Source organism: Hirundo rustica, chromosome 31 (genome assembly GCF_015227805.2).
Source record: "Hirundo rustica isolate bHirRus1 chromosome 31, bHirRus1.pri.v3, whole genome shotgun sequence".
Taxonomy (NCBI): Eukaryota; Metazoa; Chordata; class Aves; order Passeriformes; family Hirundinidae; genus Hirundo; species Hirundo rustica.
In genome coordinates, this window is record NC_053480.1 from 1,016,027 (window position 1) to 1,038,065 (window position 22,039).

At 54.0% G+C, this 22,039-nt stretch overlaps 2 protein-coding genes and 1 pseudogene across 5 annotated transcripts; 1 reads left to right on the forward strand and 2 right to left on the reverse strand.

The window, feature by feature from the left end:
- Positions 1-345: 345 nt before the first annotated feature.
- On the reverse strand, positions 346-2,376 carry LOC120764563 (uncharacterized). Its single transcript, XM_040088546.2, has 2 exons — positions 2,241-2,376; positions 346-1,883 (listed from the first exon to the last, which is right to left on the reverse strand). Exons 1-2 carry the CDS (start codon positions 2,253-2,255, stop codon positions 891-893), a joined length of 1,008 nt encoding a protein of 335 aa, XP_039944480.1. The 5' UTR covers positions 2,256-2,376; the 3' UTR covers positions 346-890.
- Positions 2,377-2,621: 245 nt separating this feature from the next.
- LOC120764560 (zinc finger protein 239-like) lies at positions 2,622-16,523 on the forward strand. Of its 4 annotated transcripts, none has more exons than XM_058423831.1 (2): positions 2,622-2,639; positions 15,196-16,523. In XM_058423831.1, the coding sequence occupies exon 2, from the start codon at positions 15,223-15,225 to the stop codon at positions 16,288-16,290; it is 1,068 nt and encodes a 355-aa protein (XP_058279814.1). In that variant the 5' UTR covers positions 2,622-2,639; positions 15,196-15,222; the 3' UTR covers positions 16,291-16,523. The 4 variants fall into 4 exon arrangements, 3 of the variants coding, with proteins under 3 accessions (XP_058279814.1, XP_039944475.1, XP_058279813.1); XM_040088541.1 differs by lacking the exon at positions 2,622-2,639 and adding an exon at positions 7,065-7,174; XM_058423830.1 differs by lacking the exon at positions 2,622-2,639 and adding an exon at positions 7,077-7,135.
- A 1,151-nt stretch (positions 16,524-17,674) lies between these two features.
- Positions 17,675-20,902, reverse strand: LOC120764541 (class II histocompatibility antigen, B-L beta chain-like; annotated as a pseudogene).
- Positions 20,903-22,039: the final 1,137 nt, after the last annotated feature.

A 22,039-nucleotide genomic window follows, 5' to 3' on the forward strand; every position in this document is an offset into this window, starting at 1 on the left:
GATGAGATTGATGAGATCAGGACTGCCCTGAGGGGGAGCCCTGGCCGGGTTCTTGTTCTGCCCCGGGTGAACCCTTTGAACCTTTTCAATAAATCCCTGTTGTGTTCATTTCACTCTGTCCAGCCTCTGTTCCAAGAGCCTCTCCAGGCACCAGCTCCACTGAAGGGGGTGTGGGTGTGGATTTTTGGGGGGTCCCCCAGGGTGGGGTCAGTGCTCAGCAGTGGGGCCGTGATCAGGGGTGGTGGGGACTGCCCAGGACACCCCCGGTCCCCCAAATCACACCTGGGTGTGAAAAACAAAGCTCACTCTTTGAAATTGTTACAAGTTTAATCAGGGATAAAAAAGGGACAATATCCAGCGCTGGAGTGTTTTAAAACAATGTTCCCTATGCACCACACAGTTGCTGCGGCACATACACATTCATGAGTTTGGACGTCATTCAAACATTCCTGTGAGGTTTTCATGTTCCAGGAACTCTCTTGTTTGGTTCCAACCTCTGACTTGTCTGCAGGACATCCGCACATCAGGTTCATGTATTTTATTTCTTCTCCTGGTCCCATCCTGTTGTTCCACACTCCCTGGTAAATTAATAAATTCTTCTCTGGTGCTCTGGTTTCTGTCACTGTTATCATTGGCCCGCAGATGTGAGAAACAACAGAATTGTTTTACACCATTCCCTGAGTTGGTTATAATACAGAAGTTAGTTATAATAGTTATAAAAGCATTTTAGAATTGTGCAGTCTCTATTTCAATATTTTCTAAGGCCTTTGATATAATACTGATTTATTATGCTATATTTATGTCAGCTATAAGGTGCACACATAAACTGTCTCAGATACCATGCAGTGACGTGGAGGGAACAAGTGACACCAGCAATGTCCCCGTTGGTGTCACCGCCTTGATGATATCACATTGGTGACACCACTGCCCTCCAGCAGCCTCGGGATGTCCTCAATGGCTCTTTGGCATCGCTCGGCCACTGCACGGCCACGGGGGCCTCCAGGGCCACCAGATCCGCCATAGGGACTTGAGAGGAGGAAGTCGATTTCCCCAAGTGTCACCAGCAGGTGATGCGTGGTTAGGCGGGCACTGGCCTCCCACAGACGCTTGGCTTCAGCCACTGCGGCCACCAAGTCCTCGGGGACATTGGGGGACCGCTCCTTTATGTTCAACAGGGTGGTCTTGATGTCCCCAAGCTGGCGCAGGAGCTCCAAGGGGAACACGGTGGCTCTGTCACACTCAACCACCAAGCGCCTCAGCAGCCCCAGGGCCTCCTCCCCCCTCTGTCCCCTCCTGGTGGCTGCCCCTGCCTGGCTGGTGGCCACCACAGACTCTTCCATGGCCTTGATGACCGCCACCACCCGGGCTTCGTGCGTGGCCAACAATGAGTCCACCTCGTCCTCAGCCAGGGCCACCAGTGGCTGCCGGGCCGTGGCCACCAGGTTTTCCCCAGCTGTCCCCAAGCTGGCAGTCTTGTCCTGCAGGTCCTTGGCCTGGGTGGTGGCAGTGGCCTTGTCGGTGGCCACGTTCTCCCAGGTATCAAGGAGATCAACGGCCTCTTCAACCAGCCAGAACCAGCTCTCTGTGAGCACATACACCGAGTCATGCCAGGTTTTCACATTGGCCCAGGTGACCCCCGAGGTGGCACCGAGGGCAGCCAGGGCTCGGCTCAGGGAGGTGTCACCGTGCTGGCCTGGAGAGGTGACACTGCCGTGGTCCAGCATGTCACGGAGGCGCCAGGTGAATCTCCTCAGGTCTGTATGCAGGGACTTTGGGTACAGAAGTGGCCACACGCTCCTGCGTGGCGCAGTCACGGTGGATGCCAGCTCGCCCAGAGTGGCCACCACGGACACCAGCGCCTCCAGCACCTGGGGAGGGGACAGCTGGGGAGGGGACAGGGGAGATGGCAGGGACTTCGTGGCACTTTTGGTGTCCTGGGGTGGCCCTTGTGCCCTTCAGGGGACCCCTTTGTCCCCCCCTGGAAGCTCAGCTGTCCCCTCTGTCCCCTTTTCACCTCCTCATCCCCTCTGCCACTCCCTGTCACCGCCCACTGTCCCCCCTGCCATCCATGCCACCTCCCTCTCTTCCCCCCCACCCGCCACCCTCGGCCCCCTCCACCCCTCTGTCACCTACCCCCTTCCTCGCATGCCTTCCTGTCCCCTTTGCGACCCCTTGTCACCTCTGCCACACCCCGTGGCCCCCTAGTCCTCTCCTGCCCCCCCGCGCCGGGATTGTCGCACCTCACGGGGCTCCATGGCCGCTGGGGACACTATGGGGACACCCTGGGGACACTCCGGGGCCACCTTGGGCACACTCCGGGGACACTGCGAGGGGCGAAGGCGCCCGCAGTGGCACTCAGCGACACCCCGGAAAGTGGCGCGGCCGGAACAGACAACGCGAGGTGACGTCATGGCCCCGGCCCCGCCCCCCCTCCCCGCGGGGCCATCTACCAGGACAAGGCCGCCGCGGCCAGGGCCGGCAGCAGGTGACCGTACTCGGCCATCACCCGGGCGGCGCAGGCCGGGTCCAGGGACACTGCGGGGACACGGCGACACCGCAAAAGTGGCACCAGGGACAGGGCAGTGCCACCAGCCGCCAGTGGCACAAGATTGCTCGGGATCCAGGATTTGGAATTTGAGGTCATTTGGGGTCATTCCTCGGGATCCAGCAGGATTTGGGATCTGAAATTTAAGACTGCTCAGGATCCAGGATTTGGGACTATTCCTTGAGATCCAGCAGGATTTGGGATCATTTGGGACCCTCGGGGTCCCCAAACTCCCCCGACGTCTCCAAAGGGTCCCTTTGCCTCCCCTGCCCGCGCTCCCATGGCCCCGCCCCTTCCCTGTGTCCCAGGGCCCGCCCATTTCATCTCAATTCAGGCCCCGCCCCTTACACCCCTTTCCTTCCCCGCCCTTCCCCCCCTCGCCACTTTAGGCCACGCCCCTTCCTCTCTCCATTGGCCGACATTCCTTTGGCCCTGCCCCCTGCTCCCACGCCTTTTCCAAAACCCCGCCCCCTCCCCGCTCTGACGCTCCCCATTGGCCGTCCCTCACAGTCCCGCCCTGTGAGCGTGGCTACAAGACCGATGGGCGTTCATTGAAAGGCTCCGCGCAGCGGCGGTCCCGGGGGGTGGAGCCAGCCCGGCCCTGGCGGGGCCCAACGCCGGCCGGGGGCTCGGGGAGGCCGAAGGGCTGGGGGCGTTCCCGGGGGTTCAATCAATGGGGGGAAGCCCGGGGGATCCTGGGGGAGGGGGGGGCGTGGTAGGTGTGGGGGGGGTATCCCATGGATTGGGGGGTCGTGGTGAGTGGGGGGAGCGCGGTGAGGTGGTAGTCCATGGGTGGGGGAGGGGCGGTGAGTGGGGGGTCCTGGCGCACAGGGGGAGCTCATGGATCGGGGGGTTCCCAGCACTTTGAGGGGGTCGGTGAAGGGGGACGCAGTGAATGGGGGGTCCGGGTGCTTGGGGGGGGCCCTGGTAAATTGGGGGGAGTACCTGATGATAACGGGGGGTCCCAGCTGATAACGGAGGGGACAAGACCGAGCCCCAGGGGATCCCCGCTAGTGCTGGGGACCCCCCTGTGCCCCCCCCAGTCCCTTTTGGGCCCCCCCAGTCCCGGCGCTGTTCCTGCGTGGTGAAAAGGGATGGGCCGAACTCCCCGGTATGGGTGGGGGGCACAAAGGGGGATCCAGTCCTGGTGCACGAGCGGGGGGTCCCAGTGCCCAGTGAGGGATCAGTGCACAAGAATTGCCGTGCATGAGAATGGTCCAGTCCCGCTGCTGGTGTACGAGGGTGGGGGTGGTGCCCAAGGGGTTGTCCTGGTGCCTGGTGATTTGTGGAGGGGGTCTCCGGTGGTCCCGATGCTCAAGGCTGGCAATTGTTTGAGAGGCTCTCTGGTAGTCCCAGTGCACGATGGATGGGGATCAATGCTCGAGGGGGGGGTCCCAGTGAACAGTGATGGCGCTGATTGATGGGAGGGGTCTCCGGTGGGAGGGTCCCAGTGCACGAGGCGATTCCTTGGCGGGGGAGGTGTCTGGTGGTGCCGGTGCATGAGGAAAGAGGAGGTGAAATCCGAGGGTCCTGATGCCTGAGGGGAGGTCCCAGTGCACGAGGATGGTGAAATTCAGGGGTTCCGGTGCACGAGGCAGGGGTCCTAGTGCAGGAGGATGATGATCATCATGGCCAAGGGTCCCGGTGCTTGAGGGAGGGGCTGGTCCTGGTGCATGGGGATTGCGGTACTCGGGGGTCCCTGGTGGGAGCCCAAGGGTGGTGTGTGACACAGACATAGATCCTGGGGGACACTGGGGACTCTTGCACGGGGGTGGGGCTGGTCCAGGTGACACGTGAAGAGCTCTTGGTCGCACAAGGACCCCCCCAAATTACTCTTGCATGAAGTCCTGGTGACATGAAGAGCTGGTGGCACTCGAGTGTCCACGAGTCTCCCCAGTGACATCACTGCCCTGATGGCATCACAGCAGTGACATCACTGTCCCCCCAGCAGCCTCGGGATGTCCTCGATGGCTTTTTGGCACACTGCACGGCCACCAGGGCCACCAGAGCCACCATAGGGACTGAAGAGGAGGTGGTGGATGTCTTCAAGTGTCACTAGCAGGTGACGTGGTCAGGTGGGCACTGGCCTCCCAACAGCCACTTGGCCTCAACCATTGCAGTCACCAAGGCCTCAGAGACATCGGTGGATGCCTCCTTTGTCCCCGCGAGGGCCAACTCGATGTGCCCGAACTGGCACAGCAGCTCCAAGGGGAGCACCCTGGCTCTGTCACACCTGGCCACCAAGCACCACAGCAGCCCCCGGGCCACCTCCACCCACTGTCCCCTCCTGGTGGCTGCCCTTGCCTGGCTGATGGCCAGCACGGCCTCTTCTATGGCCTTGGTGGCTGCTGCCATCCAGGCATCGTGTTCAGCCACCACTGAGGGCGGGCCACCAGCAGCTGCCGGGCCATGGCCTCCAGGTTGTCCCCAGCTGTCCCCCAGCCAGTGGTCTCATCCCACATGTCCCCAGCCCAGGTGGTGGCCTCCGCGGTGGCCTCATCCTCCCAGGTATTGTAGCACTCAGTGGCCTCATTAACCAGCTGTCACAATACACTAATACAAGCAGGAGTTGTGATGGTTCTGTTAGTTGTCTCAGAGCACAAAAGACACAGCAGGGGACAACAGTTTACTTAACAACAATGCACTTTTATGTGTGCAATCACAGTATGTGATAGAGGGAGAGGAAGAGAGAGAGAGAGAGGGGTAATAGCTACCAACAAAGAACAGTCCTCTTGGCGATGCCAATAGATGCGTCTTCCCATGGGGTGATCACAAGTTGGTTAACTTAGAGAGTTGTCTTTATAGTCTTTTCCAAAGTGACAGGCAGTTGGCCAAAGGGGACATCATTTGAAAGAACAGGTACAGGACAGACTCTGCAACAAGCACAGCTGGTCCACTGTGATCTGCCCATGGTTCCTGACCAGTTTTTTGGTCCAGTGAACACTTCTGCAGGCAACACTAGGCAGACATCCCACCTCAGCCAGGCCAGAACTCCTGTGTTGGGGTTTCAGGGTTTCATTCTCTATCCTTGGCAACGGTTGTGAGGCAGATGAAGGATCTTCAGACTGTCTCTTAGACCAGCCAGAACCAGCTGCCTGGGAAGTCGTTCACCAAGCCCTGCCAAGCACTGGACATAGCTGTCACATCGGCCTAGGTGGCCTGAGGGGTAGCCACGAAGGTGGCCCAGGTGGTGGCCCAGGGTGTCACAGAGGTGCCAAGTGAATCTCCTCAGGTCGCTCTGCAGGGATCGGCCACAGGGTCCTGCATGGCATGGTCACAGTGGCTGCCAGCTCACCTAGGGTGAACCACCACGGCCACCAGCATCTCCAGCAGCTGGTGAGGGGACAGCTGGGGGGTTGGCAGAGACCTCGTGGCATTTTTGGCCTCCTGGGGTGGCCCCTGTGCCCTCCAGGGGACCCCTTTGTCCCCTCCCTGGAAGGCTCAGCTGTCCCCTCTGTCCCTTTATCACCTCTTCATCCCCTCTGCCACTCCCTGCCACTGCCCAATGTCCACTCTGCCACTCTGCACTGTCCTCTTTGCCAGCGCCCACTGTCTGTCCCACCGCCACGTTCGGTCCCCTGCACCCCTCTGTTACCTTCCCCCTTCCTGCCACGCCCTCCTGCCAACCCCGTGTCCTCTCGCCGGGATTGTCGCACCTCTCGAGGCTCCATGGCCGCTGGGGACACTCCGGGGAGCGGGGGGACACGCCCGGGTGACACTCGAGGAACGGGCGGGTCCGGGTGCGGCCCCTCAACCCCCGCCGGTCCGGCCCCCGCGCCCGCCGCTGTCACCGCCGGGGTCACAGCCAGGGGGGACAGGGGACAGGGGACAGGGCTGCTCCCTCTCCCATGTTCCATCCCGGCTGCCAGAGCCTTGGAGCTGCCCTGGGGGCCCTGGGGCTGCCCCGGGGGCTGCGCCCCGAGCCGGGGCCCCTTCCCAGCGCTCCCAGTCTGCCCATGCAGCCTGGAGCAGCCAGCGAGGGCTTCAGCTGGGACGGCAGAGAGACGCTGCTGGGGGTGGGCACCTCACCTGGGTTTGGTTCGTTCTTCCCAACTCTGGGGAAAAACGACTTTGGGAGTTTTCTGCCAGAAATCTCTCCCCTCCTTCACTCAGCCGAAGGGCGTTGGGGCTTTTCCCTTTTTGGGGGCAATCAAAGCCATGCACTGCTGCTCCTAATTCGGGATAGGAGAACTGATGGCTTTCCTCTGAGCCGGTGGCAGCGAACACGCAGGGCTGGGAAAGGCGGGCCGGGAGCTGCGGAGAACTTTGTTTGTGTTTTCAGATCAATGCCGCCTCGGGCCCGGGCCCGGGCCCGGGCCCGTCCCAGGGCCGTTCCTCATCTCCGCCTTTCCCCTCACACAGCCCGGGGGTCCCGGAGAGCGCGGGCCGAGGCTGGGCCGTGTGCACAGCCCGCCGCTGGCTGCGATTGGGCGATTGTGCCGTCACTCATCATTCTGGCGCGCTGATTGGGCAGAGCGGGGCCAAGCACGGCCCCGGGGCCGCCCCCTCCCGGGCGCCCCTGGCGCAGCAGAGCCGCCATTCGCGGAGCGTCTGTGCGGGCCCGGGAGCGGCGGCAGCGGCCGGAGCCCGGTGAGGCGGCGGCGGAGCTCGGAGGCGGCCCCAGCGCAGGTGGGAGCCGCGCTGGGTTCTGCCGGGGCTCGGGGCTGGCTGCGGGCCGAGGGGGCGTCCGGGGGCTCTGGCGGGTTCCTTGTGCCGTGTCCGCCCCGTGTTGCCCGTGGCCTGAGGGCGCTGCGGGAGCGGCTGCCCGCGGTCTCCTTGCCGCTGGGGCCTCGGCAGGGGCCGGTTGCCGGAGCAGCGCTGCCTCGTCCCGCTTCCTGTGGGTAGCACGGAGGTGGCTGCCCTGTTCCCGGGACTGTGCGGGAAAAATCCCATCGCCAGAGGTTTCTGTCCCCAAAGGAGACAGAGGAGTCCTGTGAAAGTGCCTTTATTCCTGAACAAAGGGAGAGGCCCTGCGGCATTTGCCATGGGGTCTCTAAAACGCAGCTTTTTTTTTTTTTTTTTAATCCTAATTTTGCCTTCTGCATCTCCCTTTTCCCACTAGCTGACACACTTGGAAGGTTCAGACTTCCTGATCCACCTACTTCCTGATTCTTCCATATTTGAAAGGTTCAGACTTCCTGATCCACCACTTAATCCACCTATGAAGTATATCACACCCTCACAATGATATTAATCTCACTGCTTTCAACTCCTCCTCTTCTTATTTTCTCAATAATTGTCTTTACAAACTTTGAATTACCCTTGACTCAATCTCTTTTCCTGGTTCCTGTTTGGATTTGGGATTATTCTCAGTGACCTCCTTCCCTGTCCTTTGGAGCCGTTTGTGGCTCAGGAGGCCTGGCTGCCACCTGCATCCCCTTGCTCACCTGCTGAATGAGCTGCACTCAGCAAGGTGTCTGTGCATGGTCAAAAGATGAGAGTTGCTAAGAGGAGAGAGCATTCGTTTAACCCATGGTCTGCCAGGTAACGACAAATATATGTCCTATTCCCATCCTTTCTATGTTTGGACTGGAACATGACCTACTGTTTTATTTCCTTTGTTATCTGTTTCACCGCTTCTCCGTTGTCATTGTTTTGCCAAAACCAGTTTGAGTAATTTAATTTTCCACAAACTCCTTCTTCTCCTAATAGGTAATGTGATACCATCCTGTAGTGAAATGTTGGGTTCCTCATCTGAGTGCATTGGTTATAAAGAAGGTCAGGAGCTGGATCTGTCTGGTTTGTTATTATTGGGAAGACAGCTTGTCATCTAATTATGCCATTGAAAATACAAATTGGTTCTCTGGCTCCTGATATGAGTTCATTAAGGTTCCCAGGGGCTGCTCCATGGTGGTGTAGGATTTGTTCTTGTCGCCATTCATCTTTTCCCCATTTTCGGGTGCTCCCTCAAGCCAGGTCTGCATCAATTGACCTCTTCTCGCTGACTAAATCAAATACTATATTCCCACCTGATTTCCCAGAATCTGTGGTTACAAAAAACTCCAGTGGTCTAATGCTCCCTATTTGACATAGACAGAGACAGCACAAGCTGAAGTGGGGAGAGGGATGATTCCCACTTATTTTAGGGAAGTTTTCACAACATTCTCCATTTGCTGATTTCCTTTGCAGCTGCACCAGTTTCTGTTGCAGAGTCAGATATCCTGACTGTGGGCTCTGCCTTTGGCTGTGCAAATTCCATCAGTGCAAGCAGGCAGAGCTTGGTGTGAGGGGCAGAGGGAATCAGCCCAATTCCTGCCCCAGGCAAGAAGACCCTGGTGCATTGTCCACACTTTTCCCCAGCAGTGTTAATTTGCATTTCTAAAGTTCCTCTCCTGCCTGCCTGGATGTAGCATCTCTTCCAGAGCAGCCAACAAATGACTGACATGTACCCCCTCCTCCCCAAAGCCAGGGTTTTTTTTGTGTTTGTTGTTGTGGTTTTGTTGTTGTTGCTTCATTTTGGTTTGTTTTTTCTTAACAGTATTCTATTACTTGTTTATGTCTTAAAGAGCCACCTTTATATCTGTTGTGGTTTTGCAATTGCAACCAATAGGTGAGCACTGTAAAACCCATACCAAAGTTTTGTCATCTCTAATGGGAAACCACCACACAAACATCTGCAAAAAGAAATCCTAAGCAAAAAAGATTTTTGCTACTTCTTCCCCTAAGACTAAAAATTGATTCTCACACCTTGGCCCAAACCTAACTGACAATATAGAAGTAGGATTATTAAGAAAAAACATTCTAATAGTGTCAATTAATCCCACCCAGCCCAGTTTGTGAGTGTAATTGAGACCCAAGAGTCAAATTCTCACATTGTCTTACCCAGCAGCTGTGGCGGGTGCAGGCACAGAAACCACTGAACCTCCAACAGTGATAGCAAGGATTGGCCCCCAGTCCCTGGAATTGCCAGAGGCAGACTATTTCAGCCAGACTGCTCCAGCAGAGGATGTGGGCAGGCACAGGAGCTTCCCCTGCTGTGGAGCCCTGGCTGCTGCTCCCTTGCCTTCAGTGCAGGGTCAGTCGTGGCCTCCCATCCTCCTCCTGCAGCCGGGACGTCCAAATCTCTGGGGCTTCAGAGACCTTGAGCTGAGGGTGAGGGGTCCCCCCGTGTTCAGCTGTGCTGGGGCTGTTTCTGTGCTCAGGGGCACTTGGAATGGGCCACGCCACTTGGCCACCAGTGCTGCTTCTTCCCAGTCCTTAGGCAGGACCCGATGTCCTGGTTGGATGTTGTGAACAGCAAAGTCCCAAGGCAGGGTCTGTGCCAGCCGAGCTTCCTGTGGGAGAGATTTCACCAGAGACAGGATTCTGGCCACAGACTGCTTTAAGTAAACATCCCTTATCTCCCCCTGCACTGGGTAGAGAATTATCAGGTTAAGGAATTCCAAAGATCAATTCCAGGGGAGATAATTGAATATCTGCCTCTGATTCTTAGTAAAGGCAATGCAAAACCTGTACCCGTGGCATTTTGGTTTCTCTCACCAGCTTCCAAAGGTGTTTCTTTATTTCCCCATTCATTCTTTCTACCTGACCTGAACTCTGGAGTTACTGGGGATTATGGAGTTACCACTGTATTCCTAAAGCTGCCATAACCGCCTGAAGGATCTTTCCTCTAAAATGAGTTCTGCTATCTGTCTATTGTTTCCACAATCCCTTCTCTCGGAATTATTTGTTTTAGAAATACCTTAATAAGCAATGCAGTAATTACTGAAGAAGTCAGAATTGCTTTTGACACCCTGTGAGGTGACATGGTGTTAGCATAAGATATTTGAGCCTTCCTGCTCAGGGCATTTCATTCCCAGGCTCTCACAAGCACACACAGCTCTGCTGTTTGAGCTGACCATGCAGGCTATACCCTGCACTTTGTCTAATTCCCTTTCCTAAATTGTAGCATGTCTTGCAACTCTTTTTCCTTCTCCTGCCCTTGAAGACCCATCCATAACCAGATTTTCTCCCTCAAGCCAGGGAATGTCTCATAAATCTCTCCTAGGCTGGGTCTGGAGCTCTGTCACTTGAATGCAGTCCTGGGTTTCTTGCCAGCCCCCTGTCCAGGCTGTTCAAACAGGAGGCTGGGTTAAACCCTTCCCCTATCCTCAATTCTGCATCCTCCTGTGCCACTGAACAAGTTTCATACTGTAATAACCGAGCACAGCTCTTTTGGTTATCAAAGCTTGAACTTGATGCCAGACTTGAACAACAGGAGCTCCTTGTGCTGTCAGTGTTCAGGCCTCAGGTCCCCTTAGAGCTGTGGCTGCACAATTGTGCAGACAATGAGGGGGCCACTCTGGCCAGTGGGTTAAATATTGTAGCACAAGAATTCCTTTGGCATGGCCCTGTTTAACATTCACATACATTTCAAATATCTTTTCTGAGTCTGAAAGAGCCATGGCTGGGGTATCAATCATTTTGGGTTTGTTTTTTTTTTAATTTTCGCAAGTTTTGTTCTCTTTCTCATGTCCATACCATAACACTGAGGCTGTCTGGGGTTAGAAAGTCATACAACGTTCTGGCTAGAACAGAGAAACCTCAATCCAGGTCCTGCAATTCCCTATTAATCCTCAGAATTGTCACAGCTCCTTACTATTCCTGGGTAACGTTACTTCTGAGATTCCCCAGACCCTCTCTGGGTCAATACACCACAATCCTTCAATCAAAATATATCCCAGATATTTAACCATATTCTCCACCATTTGCACTTTTTTTTCCCCCCCCCAATTCTCAAAGATCCTTTTTAGACTGAAAATTGAGCCATTTCACAGAGGCTTCTTCTACCACTTGTGCTCCTTACTGGAGCAAGTCATCCACATTCAGCATTGACCCAATCCCTGGGGGTGAGGTAAATTCTCTGGATATTTTCTGCAAGGCTGGCCCAAATAAGGCTGGTGCTTCTGTGCATCTCTGCAGAAGGACCGTCCATGTCTTTCCCATTTTCCCTTCTAACCCTTGTTCCCACTCAAAGGCCAACTCCTGTTCAGCATCCTGTGTAAGTGGGCATCCCCAGAAAGCATCTTTTCCATCAAGTGCTGAATGGTAGCAGTGTGAGGAGGGAACCTGGTTGCAAATGGTGTAAGGATCAGAGACTGTGGGGTGCCTTGGTTTAATAATCTCATTTCTTATTCTTAGGTCCTGCAGCATTCTATAGATTCCATCTGGGTTCTTGATTGGCAGCATTGGAGCATTACAGGGAGAGATCCCAGGCTCCAAAAGCCCTGCCTTTAACAGGGGCTCAATGACAGGCTGTGAGCCCTTCCTTCCCTCCCTTGGAATAGGGTATTGCTTTTAGACACCACTTGTCCTGGTTGCTTGAGAGTAATTTGGAGATGCTGGGTGTCTGATTTTCCTGATTTCCCTGGGGCTGCCCACACTTCTGGGTTCACTTCAGCATTGGCCTTGCCAGACATTTGACACAAGGATACAACAGAACTGGCCTCTGTATTGCCTTTTACAATATTAATTTGCAGTCCTAATTTAGCCATCAAATCCCTTTCCAGTAAATTATAATCACAATTAGGAGGAAGCAGAAATTCATGCATTTCAAGTCTATTTCCTGCATCTCCTAATAGTGGTTGAATAAAACACATCCGCTCATCTTTCCCACTTATCCCATCAATAACCAAAGACATTTTTGGTATTTTCTCTCCTTGGGTCGAAGATTGAGAGTGGATGGAGTGGCCCCTGTGTCTATGAGGAAAGGCCTCCTCTGGATCCAGATCCACCTTGAATGTTCTCAAGGGCTCCAGTGTGGGAGGTCCCTGGTGTAATGGGAGCTCTGCCACCCCTAACAATCCATGTCCCTGCAGGGGTGGACTTGCACCTCCTGAGGCTGCTGCTGTCTGTGCTTCCAGTGTCCTTGTGGCCTGCAGATGGAACCCTGATTCCTTCCCAGGGGCTGTTTGGGTTGGCTCTCCCCTGCCGAGGAGGTCAATGCCTCTGCCAGGTCCTTGTGGCCGAGCCTGGGTCCTGGGGCCCCCTTGGGCCCTGGGGTTGATCCCTCAGGGGCTGTAGAAACTCTGCCATGGCCTTTGGCTTCACCTTGGCCTTTTCCTCACCCCTTCTTGCATTCACCTGCTGTGCCTTTGTGACCAACTGCTCCAGGGGCTTCTTGTGCCACTGCTGCAGCCCCCCTGACTGCCTGTGGGTGCTCATCCTCTGACAGCTGCTGAGCTCTCTGCAAGGGCATTCCTTTCTGCAGTGACCCAAACAAAATCCTTCAAAGATGATCTTGATCCTTGCATGAATAACCCCCATTTCCCAGCTGTTCCTTCCTGCTCCTGGTCCTTGTGCTCGCCCTGCCCTCCCCAGCCCGTATCCCAGAGGCGGTGCCTGTCCTGCTGTAGTGTCCAAAGGCGGCTCCCCCGGTGGGCAGGGCCGGCAGCTCCACGGGGCCGGGCAGTGGCCGGGGCGTCCCGCAGCCTCCTGGGGGCCGGGGGCCACTGCCGGCCCTGCCCGGGGGGTGGTGGGGTCAGGCAGCGCCCGGCGCTGAGCCCCGGCTGCCCCACAGCCCCGGCCCGGCCCCGCAGCTCCCCACAGGCCCCCAGCCCGTGCTCCCGGTGCCGCACCTCTGCGCCCGCTCCTGCTGCTCCCCAGCACAGAGAAAACCCCTGAAGTCCTGACCTCTGTGTTTCCCTGTCCTGGAAACCGGGGATACAAAGGATCTGGGTCAGCTGGCAAATTTTGAAGATAAGACCCTGCTGTAAAAAGTCGCATTCCTCAGTATTCTCTTCCTCCTCTTTTCCATCATCCTTTTTCTTACCACATAGATTCCTCCTGCTGCTTCTTGCCTTAACCATATTCCTGCACACTCGCCTTCATCCTTACCATTCCCAGCACACCAAGACCATCCATCCCTGGTTGTCTAAATCCCTTCTCGACTTCCCTTATTGCCCCTCTGGGTGTCCATGTCCTTAATTACCTGTGGGAGAATGTGCAAACTGCCTCAACATTCTCCCAAGGGACCCTTCAGAGATATTTTGGGATCATCATCCCTTTGGCCATGAACCATTCCTGGCTTTCCCTTTTCCACCTTGCATGGGTGCCCTGCCATGTTTGTTCCCTGAAGATGCCAGTGTCCTCACTGATGAGATTTTCAGTGCTCTCTCCCTGCTGACTCTTCACAGCCCCCCTGATCTGTCACTCGTCTGTCTCCTGGACACTCTCGGGTACCCAATCAATCCCCGGTGCCGCCGCCACCCAAGGGAGCCGATCACCCAAACTGGGTGAGGCACCTTCAGCTCCACTCACTGCCCGCTGTCCCAGACAGTGGAAGGCATTCCAGAGGAGCCCCAAGGTGTGTGGAAAACTTGACATCACCAGAGGTTTGTGTCCACAAAGAAGACAGAGGAGTCCTGTAAAAGTCATTTCATTCATAAAAAAAAGGGAGAGGCCATGGAACATTTCCCATGGCGTCTCTCCAGTTGTTGGAGTATGACCACAGCATCCTTTTCATCCTACTTTTCCCAGCAGCATCTCCCTCTCCCTTTCCCCATTGCCTGAAGTTCTTGAGAGGTACAGACTTCCCAATCCACCTACTACATATCCCCCTTAATATGCACCCCACTTCTGTATAGGTAACGATATTCACAGCTCTGTTAAGGCTTGGTTCTTCTCTCTCCAAGTTGATGAATTTATCAGGCCCTTGGCTGAGCAGCAGTCTGTGTGGTCAGTTCGTAACATTTTCTGGAGCTGATGGCTTCTTCTGTGCCTTCCTTATGTACAAGTGCCTGGCCCTATCCCCGAGCGGATTCACAGCGTCTGTTTCTAAAGACACTTTGCTCTTCCTCCTTTCATGGTGGTTCCCTGTTTTCAGGACATCCCCCCTGGAGCAGGGTGTTCGCCCTTGCTGCAGCCCCACCACTCCGGCAGAGCTCAGCCAATCAGAGCGTGTGGCGCTGATGACTCACCAGTTGCCAGGCAGACCCGCAGCTCCCAGCGTTCCCCACCTGGACCCTACCTGTGCCCCCCCCTCGGCCCCAGAGCCCCCCGCGAGGGGAATTTGGCGAGGTGGGAGGGGGGAGCGCCAAGGCCGGGCCCCCCCGCGCTGTCCTGGCGGGAGCGGCTGCAGCGGGGACCGAGTGCGGGCGGGAGCGGCCGAGAGCCCAGCGCTGCCCCAGCCCGACCTGCCCCAGCTCCATCCCTGCCCCTGCGGTGGGATGCTGTGGGTTTGGGGGGAAGAGGGAGCTGGCAGTGGGTGCTGGGCCTGGGGGCAGGAGGAGAAGGGAAGGAGAAGCAGGGTTGAAGAACAAAATGTTCAAAGGATGCATGTTGGAGGAGAAGGTGGAATTGCGCAGGAGAAGGATGAATAGTAGGAGGAAGAGGAGTGTAAAGAAGAGTAGGGACACAGGAGGAGGAGGAGCAGGAAGAGGAGGCACCACAAGGTTCCACCCCTCCCTGTATCTTCCGACTCCCCCCCAGCCCATGGAGCATCCCCTCCCATCATGCAGCAGGTGATGGGGGAAGATGATCCATGATTTTCACAGGGGTGAATCTTGGTGTTTCTGAGCTGGCTAAATGTGCTCTGGTTTTTTGAGGGGGCTGAATCTTTATATTTTGTTAGGGGTTTTGGCTGAATCTTGCTGTTTGGGGAGTATTTGTTCTTCATCTTGATGTTTGAAGGACTTCTAGGCTGAATCTTGGTGTTTTGGATGTTCTTCCAGACACAAGATGCCAAATGACTTCCTGAGATGAACTTCAGCAAAGGGGAACCCTCAGCCCAAGGCACTCTCCTCTTGTTTTTTCTTGCAAACCAGGATTTTTCATTCCCAAAGCGTGGCCGGATGGAGGACGAGGAAAAGCTTCAGATATGCCCTAAGAGCAGAGGCTGCAAACCCAGCCTAGGGACCTGCCTTTGCCAGGAAGGCAGCTGGAGCTTCAGGCAGAGCTCAGAGCTGGTGGAGAAGCCTCATGACAGGGAAAAGCCTTACAAGTGCTTGGAATGTGGGAAGGGTTTTAGACAGAGCTCCAGCCTTCTCCAGCACCAGGTGATCCACACTGGAGAACGGCCCTATGAGTGTGGGGAATGTGGGAAGAGCTTCAGCCACAGCTCAAACCTGATTCGACACCAGAGGATCCACACTGGGGAACGACCCTATGAGTGTGGGGAATGTGGGAAGAGCTTCAGCCAGAGCTCCAGTCTGATCCAGCACCAGAGGATCCACACCGGTGAACGGCCCTACGAGTGTGGGGAATGTGGGAAGAGCTTCCGCCGGAAGGGCTACCTGAGGGAACACCAGAGGATCCACACAGGGGAAAAGCCCTATGAGTGTAGGGAATGTAGGAAGTGCTTCAGCCACAACTCCCTGCTGAAGGAACACCAGAGGATCCACACTGGGGAAAAGCCCTACAATTGTGGGGAATGTGGGAAGAGCTTCAGCAAGATTGCCCACCTGATCCAGCACCAAGTGATCCACACTGGGGAACGGCCCTACACTTGCTTGGAATGTGGGAAGAGCTTTGGATGGAGTTCTGCTCTGAGAAAACACCAGCGCATCCACACTGGAGAGAGGCCCTATGAGTGTCCTGAGTGTGGGAAGAGGTTTCAGATCAGTTTCAATCTCCTCCTACATCAGCGGATTCACACAGAGGAGAGGCCCTTCCGCTGCCCTGACTGCGGGAAGGGCTTCAACCGCAACTCCACTCTCACTGTCCACCGGCGCATCCACACCGGGGAGAGGCCCTACGAGTGTCCTGAGTGTGGGAAGAGATTCTCACAGAGCACTCATTTGACCCAACACCAACAGAGGCACCACTAAGGGAAGCCATGCAAGCACCACAAGTGCAGGAAGAGCTTCGGGTGGTGCTTCAACTTCATCCCCTGTGGGAGCATCCACATCGGATGATCCCCAGTGACCCCCTTGTGCAGAGCCGTGGTGACCCCTGTTCCAAGTGGTTCCTGTTGAGTGGGGGGAAAGTGTTGGAGAGATTTCTTTCCCTTCTCCTTATACTGCCTTGATTTTTTTGGTAATAAATTTACTCCCTGTGTTCAGGCTTGGTCTGTTTTTCCCATGCTAGTGCTCGGGCTGGGATCACTACCGTTCCTTCTCTCAACTCCCGGCCCTCACCTCAGCCAATCAGAGAAGGCAGTGAACAAAATTCGGCTAGCCAGAGCAGGTCTAAAGACTCATCTGTTGCCAGGAAGACCCACAATGCCCAGTGTTCCGAACCCGGGCCCCAGCTTCCTCACCCAGTCTCAACCCCTCTGCGGATTCCCCCCAAGTCCCTCCCCACTGCCCTTCAGTAAAGAGGACCAGAGCAAACTGGGAAGCTTTACTGAGAACACCGGGAGAAGCTGGGTGGGGCCAGAATGACAGTGGGGATGAGGGGACACAAAACCCCCTGAGAATCAGTGCTGGGATGGAGTGGGGGGTGTCCCAGACAGGCCCAAGGCCACAGGGAGGGGCTGTGGCTGTTTCCAGCTCAGGAGCTGGCCTGGGGGACGCAGGGGTAAGCACACGTGCTCCAGGGGAGGAGGGACACAACCTCCAGGACCCCCCTCACCTTCTTGTGCAGGTAGAAGCCGAGCCCCAGCACCAGAAAAATGAAGCCCAACATGAAGCCCCCAATCCCTGTCAGCATCTTGCTGCAGGCGGCATCTCTGGGGGGGTCTTCATGGGCCAGGACACCCCAAAAGTACTCACAGGCTCCCCAAGCCCCTCCAAGAACCCTCCCAATCTCTTCCCAGCCTCCTCAGGACCCACCAATGCTCCTCCTGTCCCTCTCAGGATCCCACATCCCCTCCCAGTTGTCCTCCACCAACCCAGGACCCCCAAACCTTCTCCATGTCCCTTTCCAGCCCTACCAGTCTCTTCCCAGCACAAGCAATCTCCTTCCAACCCCCACTTTCCAATCCCCAGTCTTCTAGCCCCTCCAGGCTCACTCAAATCCCTCCAGCTTACACCCAGCACCCCCAAACTCCCTCCCAGTGTCCACCAGGACCCCTGGAATGCCATCCCACCATCTCCAGCATTCTTCAAACTCAGCCCTTCCAGACCCATTAGCCCCTCTCCCAGTTTAAACCAGGCTATCTCAAATTCCTCCCTGTTAATCGCAGCACACCCCAATCCCCCTCCCAGGCCCCCCAGTACCTTTCCCACTGCCCCCAGTGATGTGGGGGCCAGGCCGTGCCTCATTGCTGGCTCAAGGAGTGCTCCAGGCCGACATGCTCCACCTGGCAGCTGGAGGTGACCCTGTGCCAGGGAGCGTTTCCAGCAGTACCAGGAGCTGGTGGGTCCAGTCCCCATTGGGGACCACATCAGTGGCTGCCTATCATAGGTTACTACAATTTTATTTTCTAGTTACAGAGAAATGTGTAATGTGTTTCCTTGCCAGGACCTTAGAGTTGCTGGGACCGGGGTGGGGGGGTGGGGGGGCGGGGCAGGGAGGACAGGGACCTATCAGAAAGCTAGCCAAGATATTGGCAGCTAATTTAACCAATAAGAATGTCAATGTGACTTTGGAAAAGACATTTAAAACTCTCATCTCCAGCAGATTGCTCTCTTGCTTTTAAGATAGCCATGAGGTAACATATCATAGGCAGCTGGGGGGCCTGGGTCAGGCCCTGCTGCCGTCTGAGCAGGAGCTGTTCCCTGCATGGGAGCGGCCTGGGTTGAGCCCTTTCTCCTGGCTGCCAGTGGGAAGAGAAAAAAGAACGGCTCAGCAATGCTATGTGTTTACAGCTTTGTGGCAGCTCCGAGCTGGACCGCCCTGGATGAGACTGAGGGGTGGAAAAGAAAACCTCCACCGGCTTCCCCTGTTAGCGAAGCATTTCATCTTTACAGCCCTGCAGCCCAGGGCAGAGAGCACATGGTCCCTGCAGGCCTGGGCAGATTTAACCCTTTCCTAGCAGCATGGAGCTTCTAAAGCACAACCCTTCCTTGAGAAAGAGAAGAAAGAAAACAGAGGGTACACAGAACAGACACTGCATGAAATCAGTGGATTATAAGTGAAAGAACTGATAATATTATTGGAATAGGATTGAAGAAGTGGACATTTTTAACTGGATTTCTCTGAGGTGAACTATGGAGAAATGGACTGTTCTTTGTAGCTTCTTAGTGTTGTTGGGGAGAATGCTATTTCTAATCAAAATTAAGGACTGATGTGATTGAGATTTAATTGAGAACTTTAAAGCCCCCACTCCTGGGTCAAAAGAAAGTCACAGCCTTTGAGATGAAGATGATTTTAGACTAAAAGAAGTATTTGTAAATAGTACCTCAAGTATACTGAGAAGCCTTGCTGATAGAACATCACAGCTCTGGGCAGTTGCAGATGTGTGACATTAAGAGCCACTAGACTATTTTGTCTTGTGGCAAATGTCTCCATAAAAACCCTAGAGAGACTCTTCTCCTAAAGTAATGAATAGTGAAACTGATTGAAAATCACAAGTTATGTCTTTCGATGTTGGCTTATAAGAAAGTTAGTTTGTAGAGGGAAGGAAGAGTGTTTTGAAATTTCATTCTGTTTTGGTTTGGGTTTTCTTTTTCCCAAATTTCTTTTTTTTTTCATTCTTTTAGTGTGTGTTAATAAAACTATTTTGTTCATTTTTAAACTTAAGCCTGCTTTGATTTTTTCTCCTAATCTCTCTCCTACAGAAAAAGAACACTAAGAGGCCTACAATACCACATGCCCTGAGAGCTCCTGCTGGCCCTGGAGCCACTTCATCTGGATCTAGGCAGGGTAGAAATCCATCATGGAGCAGAGCACATGGCCAGGGCCGGGCTGGCAGTGCTCCAGTGCTCAAGTGCCCCAGTGAGATGGAAACACTGGGAGGCACTGGGAGAGAGCGGGGACACACTGGGATCAGTTGGGGGAAACTGAGAGAGATGAGGGAGGGCTGGTGTAGCATTGAGAGGGACTGGGTATGAAATTGGAGAGAGTGGGGGAATACTGGGAGAGAGTGGATTGGGGCAATAGCAGAGAGGGTGGAGGTCTGGGATTGGACTGAAAAGGATTTAGAATGGACTGGGGGGGCATTGGAAGAGGAGAGATTTGAAGGGGCACTGGGCAGGCATTGAGAGAGAGGGTGGAGGTCAGGGAGTGGAATTAGAAGGACTGGGAGTAGACTGGGAATGGAATGGCTGTGGACTGAGGAATTGGGACTCTGGTGACACTGGGAGGGACTGTGAGGACACTGGGAGATGGATGGGATGGACTGGGGGGACCCACTGGAGTCACTTGGGGTGAGGGGGCAGGAGGCCCAGGGGATGGGCACAAGGAGGTCTGAGGGCTCTGGGGTGATTCCCAGAGAGGTTTTGAGGGGCTCCAGAGTAATTTCCAGGGCAGGGCCTGAGGGGACATGCTCTGCCCCACACTCATCTGTGTGCTCTACAAGGAACGACGTGGACAACTCATAGTTGTGCCGGCAGTGCCTGTCCGCCGCAGCCCATCTGTACTCCCTCTATTCCGGGTTGCTGTTCCAGTACCTGGCAACTTCTCCCCACAGGAGGTGTCCCCCATGTACAGCCCCACATCGTTGCCCAAGGGCAGGAGCTGCTCCCGGTTGTAGATGTTCCGATCCACGAAGCTCACCCAATCAGTGCCTATGATTATTGTATTCAGAATGGCTGAAATAATGATATGACTCCAATCTTCTTGGAGGGCATATATAGCAATGTTTATTAGAAACACACTCTTTTTATACACTGTTCTGATACACTGAACATGATTGGGTATTCAAACTGGCACCCTTTCGTAAACATTTTTACAAGTAAACAAGTTGGAAAGGAAGTAGGTGCAGAGATTAGAAATTGTTGGAATATCTTCTCACAGCTCCCCCAGAGCAAATGCTTGAGAAAGTCTATCTGACTTTCTTTCTCACAGGCTTTTGCTGCTGCCTGATGCCTAAAAATTTCTCTTTGACCACTGTCAGCATCCACAATTCACCCTTTCTGTTTTGAGGTGGAAGGCAGTGTTTGTAGTCTCCTGCAGGGCCTTTGCAGGAAGGAGAACGAACACAGCAGAAATCACCTTTAGTAATTTGACCGTTAGTAGATAGAATGTCAGTTGGACACTGACTTAGAATGATCAGGGAAGTCCTCTAGCACATGCCATCAAATTCTTCATGCACCAACATCAAGTCTTGCTGTTCATTCTTGCAAGGAATCAGACTAATTCTAATACAGTAAACAAAATGTTGTTAGTCTGCTCAAAGAACTGGCAGTCTAACTTGTCAACACTCACTACACTAGAAGCAAAAGAAGAAAGAGGATGCTCATTCTCTACTTGTAGAGAGACCATTTGATTGACGATCAGCATCCTGATCATCATTCAAATGTTGCCTATTGGCCACATTCAGGTTTTGGTGTCGCAAGTCAGGGTGAACGCACCTTGCAGATATCCACCATACTCCAATATCTTGTGGAAACGCATGCATACCCACAACCTCAAGCGATAAGCTCACATGGGCCCTCCCACTTATAGTGGTTAGATCCCATACCGGGACATTCATTCGAGGCAGGTGCATCTCCCCTGAAGATTGCAATGAAGGAGAGTAATTTGGAATGACAGGATTATTTAAATTTTGTGGCACTATGACGTGATTAATTGTTTATAGCTTTGCCCAACTGACTGTGCGGGATTTCTCCAGGCATTCTCCCTTTTATTTTTAGAACACGCTTTAAAGTTCCATGAGCGCATTCAACACTGGCTTGACCAGTTGGAGAATGCAGAATACCAAATTTGTGTGGTACTTTCCATAAACTGTAAAACTGCCAAGTCTTCTGCGAGATGTGGGCGGAGCCATTATCAGTTTCACAGAAGAAGGTATGCCTAAGATTGCAAAAGCCAGATTCCATTGGGCAATAACATCATGACCCTTTCCTCCAGTATGAGCAGATGACCACATAGCAGAGGAGAAGGTGTTACTAAACATGTGCACATATTTAAATTGGCCAAATTCAGCAGCAGGAGTTTGCCAAAGCTGCTCTGGGATTTATCCCCACTGCTAAAGGTGCAGCAAGTCCATGACAGTGCAAGAACTGACATTGTCATGAGCCTCAGCTGGTGTTAACTGAAACTGCTTCTGCAGAGTATGTGCACTTTGGTGGAAAATCACATGATGCTTTGGCCTGCATAATTTTGTCAGGCTGAGATGCTACCCATGCAGGGTTAGCAAACCTGTCAGCCCTGGCATTACCTTCTGTCATGAAACCTGGTAAACTGGTATGACTCCAAATGCACGGGATGCAATATAGATTAACTTGGGCCTGAATTGCACATCACAAAGTTTTCAATAACTGAAATAAAACTGCATTTTGGACCTCTTTTTGAAGCAAATAATTCAAATGTTTGACCATGTCTGCTATATAAGCAGAATCAGTGACCCAATTTTTGGTGGAGTGCTGGCTTGAAAGCAAAACCAACGAGAGACTCCAAGTCAGAAATTAATAGGAGAAAAAAAAAAGTAAAGTAAAGTAAAATAAAATAAATAAAATCAATTAAAATAAATAAAATAAATAAAATAAAATAGTATTAAAGACCACTGACAGACTCAGAATACAACTTGAC

What these genes read in the sequence shown, in the direction of transcription:
- LOC120764560 (XM_058423831.1), top strand. Translation starts at nt 15,223, where the DNA reads ATGAACTTCAGCAAAGGGGAACCCTCAGCCCAAGGCACTCTCCTCTTG.